Below are 11916 nucleotides of genomic sequence, written 5' to 3' on the forward strand. Positions count from 1 at the left end.
ATGAGAGAACATTTTTTGGCAACAAATATTCTTGGCAAATATTTGTTCAATCTGAACCTTGATGGATACACTTTCAAAGGGACTTGTGCTTAGATCTGGCTGGCAGAATATATATTGGCATCACAGGCAGACAATAATGGCCAAGCTTACTGAAGAACATGAAGTTAACAAATCTTTTGCCAACCCTAGGATATAAGGTGGAGCTATAAAGGTGTCCACAGTGGGTGGTTAAAAGAAAAAAAAGTTGAGCTTTGATTACACTGTCATGTCATCTTTCACTTTTTTAAACTATATCTTACAGACATCCCAGGGTGGCAATGTAATAATGCAAACTTGCTTGTAGGGAAGTTTTAAGTGACAAATTATTTTAAACCTTTGAACCTACATATCTAAATATAAAAGGGAACATATTAGAAAAAGCAAAGTACCAGGAAACAAAAGGAAGGGAAGCAACAATCAGGTATAACAAATCCAAAACAAAATCAGCTTAGTTAAAAAAGTTATTCTTATCTGCTGGAATAAAATCTTGGATTTCAGAATATGGCCGGAGTTCATTACAGGGGAAGATAGTTGGAGAAGGATTATTCAAAACTGAACATGGTGATCTGGGTCCAGATTCCTTGGCTGTGATGTATCCTGAGTACAAGTAGTCCTCAATTTACAACAGTTCATTTAGTGACCGTTTAAAGTTACAACAGCACTGAAAAATGTAATTTATGACTATTTTTCACAGTTATAACTATTTGTAGCATCCAGGGGTGGGATTCTACCAGTTCGCACCTATTCGCAAGAACTGGTTGTTAACATTCTAAGCAGTTCGGAGAACCGGTTGTTAGAAGAAATTACTGGCCTAATCCTGTAAGGAAGGCAGGAAGGAAACATTCTGATGTTGCTTGCAGAAACTGCCTCTCCGTTAACCCTTATTACATTCTTGGCAGGACTAGACTTCCTGTCTCAAGAACATCTCTGGAGTTTTTTTCTCTTCCTTTGCTGGTACTTTGCTTGTGTGGAGTGACCATTCAAAGTTACAATGGCACTGAAAAAAGTGACTTATGACTGTTTTTCACACTTACAACTGTTGCAGCATCCCCACAGTCATGAGAGACCAGGCAAGGAGATGCGTGCCTCAATGTGAGTGATGTTGAGTTGGCCACGCCCAGCCAGTCACATGAACACCAAGCCATGCCCACCAACTAAGCCACGCCCACAGAACTGGTTGTTAAAAAATTTGAATCCCACCCCTGGTAGCATCCCATGGTCATGTGATCAAAATTCAGACACTTGGCAACTGGTTCATATTTATGGCCGTTGCTGTTTCCCAAGGTCATGTGATCACTCTTTGCGACCTTCTCACAAGTAAACTCAACGGGGAAGCCAGATTAATAACAGGGATACTAACTTGTCAGCTGCATTGATTCACTTAACAACTGTGGCAAAAAGGTCATAAAATGGGAAAAAACTCACTTAACAAATGTTTTACTTAGCAACAAAAATTTTGGCCTCAGTTGTGGTAGTATAAGGACTGTATTGCCACATGCTGCATGTATGGTGGGATACTTCACTCCAGGAAGATTTGCAGAAAATCATTGTACAGCAAGATGGGGTTGCAGCATGAGCAGCAACCACAGACTGTGTTTCTAGCTCTTCAGTCAGTTGCTGTCCATAAGTATACCAAATATGCAAAATAGATTTTTTTTCACAATGTTGCAAACCTGAAGTAAAGTATATGTCCAGTTCAAATGCTGCTATAACTTATGAATTAATCCAAAGAGCTAAGATATATATGTAATCATAATAATAAAAGTTGGCTTTGGATGGCAAACTAACTTTATGAATCTTTTAGACATGTATCTCATATATCAAAATGCACCAAATCTTTTTTCTCAGAAAGTTCTGAACCTCCAGATGCTTATTCGAAAGGCATACTACTATTAAAATCTGCAAAATGTGTGCCAAAAAGTTTAACCTTAAAATGTTACAAGTTCCAAATTATTTTGTAGTTTATATCTGGACATACAACTGTCCAGCATTACATCTCTTCTTTAGGAATATGCATTTTATTTAAAAAGCCCTTTTTGAGAAATTAAAAATTCAAGCTGGCATTTGATATTACAGTAAAAACAGTTTATCTATCAGTGTGGCAAATGCTCCATCTAGTGAGCTAATTCTGCACAGCAATCTTTTTTCATAATTATAGTAATTTTTAGTATATAATTTAGGCCTTTTTTCTACTAGGTTCTCCTCAGAGATTTGGTACCACCAGCAGCCTCTATAATATCTCTTTATCTGAAATATCTTCAAAGCATTACTAAAAAATGTGAGGAAACATCAGATTCTCACAAGCAACAATAAAATATGGAACAATGATGCTTGCTACTCATTCCACAATAAACCCAGATGTCTATTTGCCCCTACATTTATATCAACAGCACGTCATAGACACCAATAATTCCACACACAAAATTACAGGTGGCTTCACATGCTGTCCTTTCATCTGCTGGTAATGTCCCTTTAGATTCCATTGAGGGCAAAGGGGACAAAAGAACTAATGGATACAAATTTAGTCTCAGGACTCAAAGCAAGGACAGAGTATTATTAGAGCCTTTTAACCTTCCAGGGAGAATGGTGACTCATGTGGTTAGGACACTGGATTGGAGGTTAGCAAGGCTGCGTTGGAAACCCAAGTACTGCTGCATGGTGGGGTGAGTTCTTGTCACTTGCTCCAGCTGCTTGATGGGGACATGAAAGTAGCCCCCAAGAGCATCCCCATGGCTACGGTGATGTCACCAGCTAATCCTTTTAACCCCGAAGTGCCTCAAATGGTGCCTCTGACACGAATGGGACAGGATATCTTCCAGAGCACTGTTTTTAAAATCTCAAGATAGCAGTTTCAGAAGAACCAAACTACACCAGCATTATAGACATGAGAAACTGCATAACTCATATTAAAAGGTTTCATGCCATCTCTGAAGATTTTAACAACCACAACGGTGTTTTAATCTGTTACTTAAGGAAATACTTATAATCTGAATCATGTGTATGAATCTTCACAACCACTCTTTCTCCACCACCATCCACCCAGCTCAATGTAAAGCCTGTATCAGTTTAATCTTATCAGAAAAGCTTATGCCTTTAAAGAAATTGTATTAGTATGAAAAGCTTTTACTAGACTCCTTCTGACTTTTTGCAGCCATAATACAGCTCTCTTCCTACAATGTCTAGGATAAAATAGACAAAATGGAGATCAAATGAGAATAAACTCTCAATTTTGAAAGTTGTACTTCCTGAGCCCAGTCATTTCTTGATTTCAGAAAGAAACAGGAAATTGCAAATATGCCCTGGGAGCAGTTAAGCCAGAATTTACACATAAAGACAATAAAAAGTTCATTGGTACTTGTTCTGTCCCTCTTACTTGAAGTTGTTTTGCAGATAGATTCAATTTTAGGTAGAAATTTATTGTATGGTTGAACAAGAAACTTTATGATACACAGTATCCAGGAAGAGGAAAGCTGTTATCTTTAAAGAATATATGCAACCATAAAACACAATTTTTAAAAAATGGCTAAATATCTTCTAAAATGTAAAAGGTATTTTTGAATCTACATAAAGTCAAAAACATCAGGATTGAATACAATAATGTAACTTGATATAATTTGTCTATCATTAGTTTACATTGTCCAATTACAGGGTACTCAATTTGGTTTCCCAATTTGGTTTCTTATACTGTACAGTACATGTGTCATGCTGACTTGAAATTGATGCAAATGTTATCTAATCATGGCAGACCAACTTCTGATTTGAAAAGAGCACTACATATTTTAAAATAATTATTTTCAAATGCATTCTTTGCCTTTTATATTAGTTTATGTGTATATTAACAACAGAAAGAGATACTATATTTTTCTGTCTCCTATATTCCAAAGAAAATTTTCAATACAAATTCTAATAATAGGGCAGTTCTGAATCCCAGACAAATTATGTTATATTACTTGGCTGTTCCCCTTAGGACTACTAATAAAAAATATGTATGTATGTTTTCTTAAGTTTTCGCGGGTACTTACATGTATGGTATTCAGCTTTGTTCGGGTATTTTCCCAGGATTCCCAAGATTAATATTTGGGGTAAAAGTAAAATTTTTATAGCTTTCAATTTTCTACATGATAAATTATCCTACCAGGATTGAATTCAATCCAAATATGGATCCTCATAAGTCCAAATTTACATGTGGATTTCTGACCTGTTTTTAAATACTATAAATTGGATAAGTACTCAAATAAATGACATAGCAATTTGATGAAATATTTTCCTCGAGTTCTTGTTTTTATCATGAATTTTTCAGTTTTGGATTTGTCAATAGGACTATCAGATCTTGCTTTCCAGTCATATCCACCCCATTCCTGTATATTTATTTCCTGTACTTAATGGAACCTACTGTGTACCTAGAACAGCATGCGTAGGATTATCATTGCCATTTTGTGCAGAAAACCATCTAGACAATATCAATATAAAGCCAACCATTTAATTGGCTAGTCTACTTAATGAGGTCTACATCTTAGCAGAACTCTATAGACAGATGGTAGGATATTGTTTTCTATGCGGGAAATACCAATTATCTTGTTTAGAGATGCAAAGATTATACAGAATGATAGACAGATGGATTCTGTGAATCATTGCCAGAATAGCTTTTAAGGCATATTGTATTGCTAACCAGAATTTTATCATGAACAGTTTCTTGCAGCAATTGATGCATTTCTTAGTTCTGTGCATAGTAGTGAAGATTACAGTCAATAGATTGCCCCAATATTTTGATGTCATCATGGAAGGAAGGTCACATTTCTCTTGCACAGCAGTTCCAATGCAAAATTCTAAGAAATATTGTAGAAGACATTGGCTTACCATTAGAATCCAGCATGTCTATTTTTGAAGGGATGGAAATATACTTTTAATATCATCATTACAGCTATATAATGCAGTATAAAAAATTAATAAACTATATATACAAGTCGAGTGTCTTCAATTGAAAATGAACTATAATTGTGATACTGCTCCAAAGCAGTTTTGTCTCTATTTTAACCTCACAATTCTAACCCATATAAAAGAAGTAAACATTATTGAATTGAAATTGGTTATTTACTAATAGCTTTAGTAGCTGCATTCACATATAATTATAAGCCAGACATGCTTTGTTGAACATGGTTCAAAGCGAGGACTATTGCATTCAACTGTAATGTGTGAAGTTTGCACATATCACACTAAGCAAGAAGCAAGTAAATAACATTGCAGTTTATGTATTGCACAAACCCAAATCAGTTTGGAATTGGGCAGAGTCTAAATTGAATTGAATAAAGGAAAACAATGTATAAGAAATAAATCCTCCACCCTTTTATCCAAACTATCTGTCTTCTTTTTCATGTGCTTTAAAGAGGCCTTGTTAAAATTTATCTTTTATGATTTCCCAATACTGTTTCTTATTTCAATTCCTTCTTTAAAAATATGATTTACTAAGTAGAAATTTCATCATGTTAAAAATTGTTTCTTATCTGCACTCTTGTATATGTTTACTGTGTACAATATACTAGTTTTAAAGTATCTTTCCACCCACTCAAAATTAGTATATGATTACACTTACCAGACAGTACTTATCCACTTGGTCTACACCCTTTTCCAGTCCAAAACAATCTCAATCAGTATTAGCTCTCCTTTACTTTTTTCTTTCCTAAACTTTTTCCTGCTCTGCTGGAGCAGCAGTTAGGCCTTATGATATCTGCTGCTGCCAACTATCTATTTTAAACAACACCCCCCCACCAACTTTCTGTTTCAGATATAAATAAAGACAGAAGGAGGTTTCCCATTTATCTTCTATAAAACGTAACTCTCCTTCTGAGAATATCAGAGATCAGAAATGCAAGAAAACATTATACCCAAACAAAAGCTTTGGAAGATTCCCGAGATAACCTTTCTGGAGGCAGTAAGTAAGGGTTCTTTCTCGAGTACTGCTGCAATCTGAATTGAAATAAAAATGGAATAGGATGCTTTAAAAACAGAAGAAGAAAAAGACTTAACAAAATTGTATGAAAGTGCTTCTCTTCAGCCAGCAGTTCCTTTTTCTGAAGTGTAGGTCTCTATGCAAATGTTTAACAATTAGGAGGAGATATCATTGCAAAGTTGTAATTTTTACACAATCAAGCATACAAGAAGCTCAGCCTTGGAAGTTGACAGGATGATATTAGGATCTGTCACTCCATCTGAGTACTACCTATCTTGCAGGGTTGTTTTTGCAGGGGGGAGGGGAGAGTGGAAATTAGGTCTTATATTCACTTCAATAACAAATAAAAATAGTATCCTATAATGAAAATAAGAAGCTCCGGATAACAGATCTATTAACTCAGGGGTCCCCAACCACCGGTAAAAGGTTGGGGATACCGGGCCGCGGCATAAGAAAGGTTGGGGATCACTGTATTAACTGGTCATTAGATGGTAGCAAGAGACAATGAAAACACCAACACATGTCTCCCATCTAGTGGTAGTCTCCATTTTTGCACCCCAGCCCTCATATGTGGGAGGCATGTGGAGAAAAATTAAGCATTACTAGATATTTAATGTACTGTATTGTAGTGATTGTTTTTAAAAGCTAAGAAGGACAAATGGAAGCAAATAATAACCTTGTACAAAGATTTTGGTCTTTTTAAAATTGCTCTGGTTCTTCCTTGGAGCCTCCCTCCCAAAAGAAGGTACAGACCAGTGATGTCAAATTCGTGGCCCGCAGGCCAGATGCATCATGCACTGACCCTGTCCCCACCCGGTTTAGCGAAGGTGAAAAAAGTCCTGATATATCACGTGATGTCGCCGTGACAATGCAAGTTTGACACCCCTGGTATAGACAGATATAAAGTAGGATGCAGCCATATATCCAGGGGTGGGATTCTACCGGTTTCTACTGGATCAGGTGAACCCCTTATTCCTATGTTCACCTTGCTCCAAACTGGTTCGCTGCAATGAGGAAGTGGGCCTGCCTGCCCACCCCTGCTCTTTCCTGTGCTTTATGCCTTGTTTACAGCAGTGGTCACCAACCAGTGGGCCGGGGACCCCTGGTAGTCCGCATGAAAATTTTGGTGGTCCGCAGAGAAATGTCACCCCCAAAGTACCCCGCAAAGCAATTAACCCAGGCTGCATGGAAACACAAGGCTGTGCCGCCCACATGGCCCGTGGGAATACAAGGCTTGCGTCGCTTGCATTGCGAACAACATGAGGTAGTGAGGGGAGGGGGGAAAGGGCGGAGGGGGGAAACTTACCCCACTTGCCCCACACGCCTGGCCTGGCCGCCGGGCTGCTTCTTTCCACTTCTTTCTTCTGCTGCTTTTGGCTGCACACAAGGAAAGCAGCAAAAGTCTTTCTTTCTCTCCCCCAAACTCTTCCAGAAATGAGTCTTTGGAACCCTGCAAGGCCTCCTGCTCCAAGAGGCTGCGCAGGCACAACAAGTCTCACAAAGACTCCTTTCTGGCAGAGTTTGGGGGGGAAAAAGAAAGACTTCTGCTGCTTCTGCTGCTTTCCTTGCATGAAGACAAAAGTCTCTCTCCCTGTCTCTCCCCGAGAACAGAGCTGGAGACAGTATCCTGCAAATCCCAAATAAAGAATGATCAATCAGTAGGAAAATGGGGTGAGGAATTTTCCTGCAGACTTTTTGGGGGATTTTCCCAGGGTCTCTGGTCCGCAGGATTTAAACTTATGAGTTTGGTGGTCCCTGAGGTCCAAAAGGTTGGCGACCCCTGGTTTAGAGCACAGCTGATTCGCACGGCAGAGCAATTTGACGCGCCTCAGCTGTTTTCATCACAGAGACTGCAGTTGAAGATAAGTATGGGCTTGTCTTTTTTAAATGAGTGGAGCATGTGTTTGGTGCAAACACGCGACCACCGAACCAGTTGGAATCCTACCCCTGCATATATCTCTAGCCATGTTTTGGGAAACAGACACTGCATCTTCAGCTTTTATAAATAAAGAGTAAGAATGTCCAACAGCCTATTTAGTGTAGGCTCTTGGTTCATATCCTTTCCCTCTGCCGTTCCCACTGAAGTTTAATTATTGTTCACAATATAAAATTTTGAAATTAGTTCTTATGTTCTCTCAGCATGTTAAAAAATATTATATAAAGCAATAATCATTCCACTTCTCCTAAGGATTCAAAATAGTATGTTTAAATTTAAAAAGTCTCTTCCTGTACCACTATAAGTAGGTCAGTATTACTAAAACAATTAAATGGAATTTGGGCATGTCAGATTTTTTAACAGCTTGTCATGCTCATGGTCTATTACAGAATCCATTATTTTAGAATATGCCTAAAATTTATACCAAAGCACTTAAAAAAAAAATCACATCTTTGTTCTCCATTCAAGTTTGACCAGTAATTATGCCGTTCTTCACACACTCACCCATATAATTATATCAATTCGCTATCTGATTTGCTAGGGATATTCCAGTTTTTAACAAAGTGCATTTAGTTGCTTTAAGAGATTAATTTGTATTTAAGAAAATCTGAGTCTACCAATTAGTTTTGCTATTTTTAACCTAACCTGTTAACCACTAAGTTCAACAGCCATACAACTTGCAAATGGTTCAACAAGCTTTCCTGTCACTGCACACCACATGAAATATTGCTTCTTGAATGCAACCCAGGCAGAGTCACCTTAATAAGGGAGATGGGTGGGATAAAAACTTAGTAAATAATAATTTAATAATAATAAATACGTAGTGTCTCCAATTCCATGTAAAAAGTTCTAAGGCCAAGATTCTGTAGGAGACACTAATAAATGAGGATAGCAGTCTTCCAATATTTGAGGGGCTGCCACAGAGGGAAAGGGGGGTCATGCTATTTTCTAAAGCGCCTATAGGCCAGACAAGGAATAATGGATGGAAACTGAACAAGGAGAGATTTAACCTGGAAATAAGGAGAAACTTTCTGACAGTGAGAACAATCAACCAATGGAACAGCTTGCCCTCGGAAGTCATAGGAGTGCCATCACTTGAGACCTTCAAGAAGAAGAGGAATAAAAGCCATCCATAATCTTCCGCTACACAAGTTTATTCATCCAATCCCTATACATTTTCTCTTAAAAGAGAAAGGAACAACACAACCAACAACACTTAGAGCCGAATTGCTGGGTAGAGGCTATCCCGTGGCTAGTAAAAAGATTAATCTGGAGACTAAAATCAGTGGACAACATGCAGCCCATGCCATTGTTTTCTGGAGATAATTGCAGGATATCCCCTGAATTTCCGCCTGCCAAGTAGCGAAGAAAAGCCAAGAAACCCAATCAATCAATCAACCAATCAATCAATCAGAGTAGAGCTGAAAGGGACCTTGGAGGTCTTCTAGTCCCTGTTTAAGCAGGAGACCCTTTACCATTTCAGACAGTCAGTACCATTTCAGTCTTTCCTTAAAAACCTCCAGGGATGAAGCCCCTCCAACTTCTGAAACCCTAACTGCCAAGAAAAGGGTTTATGTGAAAATCAAGGGTTAGCAGATGGGAGCTGCCAAATCCGGGACGCCAGAAAACTCTCTTTGCAACTCTCCAAATACTGCGGCCAGTATTTCCGCAGCCCACCTCTGGTGGCCCGCAAACACACACACACACACACACACACACACACACACACGGCCCTACCGGACCCTGAGAGCGGCGCTCGGAGCAAGGGACTCTTCCTGAGGGTCCGGAAAGCGGAGATATCGCTCTGGGTGCGGCCTCTGGGTGCGGCCTCGGTGGGACGCGGCAACCGGCGAGGCGAAGGAGCAGCCGCTTCGGCTCCAGGGCTCCCCTCTTTCTCCTCCATCTCTCCCGTCTGCTCTCCTCCTCTCGAGGTCCCGGAGCGGTCTGGGCGCGCTGGGCGCCTTCTTTCGCAGCAGGTGCAGCGCCTCCCTCGAGCAGCCGCCCGGAGCAACCAGAGGGGATCCGCGCGAGAAAAGTTTTGACAGGAAGGGACCGCCCCCACTCGCTCAGTTCCCTCGCCGTCAGCCCAGCTGCCGCCGCCGCCGCCGCCGCCGCCGCCGCCTTCATTGCCGGGAGTTGCCGCTCAGCCGTTCTCAAGGGGGCGGCGTCCCTCGAAGGCCGGGAGACCCCTCCCTCCCTTACGAGCCGAAAGCCAGAGCCCCAGGCGGGAGGTGAGGGGGTAGGTGGGGAGGAAGAGAGCCCTCCCACAGATCCCAACTTAGCAAAGACAATCGCAGGGAATGAAAGTGGTGACCTTTTCCTTCCTCCAGCGCTGAGATGGGGGCTGCGTCCATTTATTTGACAAGAGGCGTGGTTGCCCTTTGATGACCCTTTGAGGATTTGCCCTTGGAATCACGTTACATGGGGGGGTTTTTTGGGGGGGTGCGGGGGTGTTTTTTGGGCAAGGCATGAATTTTGAATGCGGTGACGGGCTTGTAAGGGAAATTGCCTTCCAGTAAAGTATCCATGAGCAACAGATAACAGATAATCAGAGTTGGAAGGGACCTTGTAGGTCATCTAGTCCAACCCCCCACCCAAGCGGGAAACCTTACACCATTTCTGACAATGGGAGTCCAATCTCTTCTTGAAAATCTCAAGTGATGGCGCTCCCACAACTTCCGAGGCCAATGGTTGTTTGTTCCGTCAGAAAATTTATCCTTATTTCCAGGTTAAATCTCTCCTTGTGCACAAAACATAGATGTGTGTGTGTGTGTGTGTGTGTGTGTGTGTGTGTGTGTGTGTGTGTGTGTTTTCCTTGCCTTCTTTCTAGGGCTGAGAGAGAAGGACTAGCCCAAGGCAGCTGGCTTTGTGCAAAGGCAGAACTAGAACTCCCAACCTCCTGGCTTCTAGCTTAATGCCTTGGCCACCACCTTATCATGCCTGACATTAGGTGTCTAGAAGAGACCCAAGCAGCAATTTAATAGCTTGTGTGCTTTTTTGAGGTCCTGTGGATCTACCTGAAGTTAGAAATATGGCAAGGTTTTCCAGGATGGGTCCTTTCGGGAAGCAGAATTCTGTGCTTCTTTTATGGTCTTTTTGCTTTAGGTAAAATGTTAATTTGCCCAAGCCTCTTAAATATGGGTTTTCTCTCTGGCTTCATTTCATTTTAATATCTATTCTTATGTTTATTTTTCACAGTCTTCCTTATCTGATTTTTGGGGTTGAGTGTGATGTACTGTATCACCTTTTTAGGGATAAAGAGGATAGAGAAAGGTTGCTAATAAATAAATCGGGGATTTTCTGTCTCTGTGTGTGTCATATCACACTAGAATTCAGAATGCTTGACAGTTTACCCATCTTTTGGTAGTTATTAGTGAAAATGGATCTCACTATTTCGTCCAATAAAAGCAAACCTGCACTACTTTGAAAAATTGTTAACATACTACTCACTGAACTGAAATGAAGGAGGGGTTAAGTTGAACTTCATTCATAAAATCTGACTGCACCAGAATGTCTTTCCTCAAAAACTGATTATTTAAGAAATATATTCTAGCAATTCAAGGTAGCGGACAATAATAAAACTTTTACATATGAAAATAGCCATAAAATAATAAAAGGAATATTGAAACAGAAGCATGTTTTTTTTCTCTATCGTATATTTAAATATGTACCAAATACTGCTATAAAGTTACTTTCTTTCCTAAACTTGTGAATAACAAAAATACAAGTTTCAAAATGAAAAATACCCCGTATTTGCCGGCGTATAAGGCGACTTTTTGCCCTGAAAAGATGCCTCCAATTGGGGGTCGTCTTATACGCGAATGCATCTTATACGCCCGGCAAATAGTAATTGGGAAGCACTGCGGCTGCCCGCGGCTGAGGCACTTTTGCGCACCGTGGAAAGCGAAGTCCCGTGAAGCCGAAAGGAGCAGCCAGCCTTCTCCCAGCTCCCAAGGAAACGAGGCTCGCACCGCCCGAGCTCCGCTGAGGTATC

The 11916-nt window shown here is 40.3% G+C and overlaps 1 protein-coding gene across 2 annotated transcripts in view; it reads right to left on the bottom strand.

Moving 5' to 3' along the window:
- PHACTR2 (phosphatase and actin regulator 2) overlaps positions 1-9962 on the bottom strand; it is a 103181-nt gene extending 93219 nt beyond the window's left edge. Inside the window, exon 1 of one of the 2 annotated variants that reach the window (XM_087970537.1) lies at positions 9660-9962. In XM_087970537.1, the coding sequence (XP_087826663.1) occupies positions 9660-9825 (166 nt within the window). In that variant the 5' untranslated portion in view covers positions 9826-9962. The remainder of the gene's footprint in view (positions 1-9659) is intronic. The other variant, XM_087970552.1, reaches the window with a different exon arrangement.
- Positions 9963-11916: the final 1954 nt, after the last annotated feature.

Source organism: Notechis scutatus, chromosome 1, assembly GCF_049901735.1.
Source record: "Notechis scutatus isolate UNSWTSFEM ecotype Mainland chromosome 1, rNotScu1.2, whole genome shotgun sequence".
Lineage (NCBI taxonomy): Eukaryota > Metazoa > Chordata > Lepidosauria > Squamata > Elapidae > Notechis > Notechis scutatus.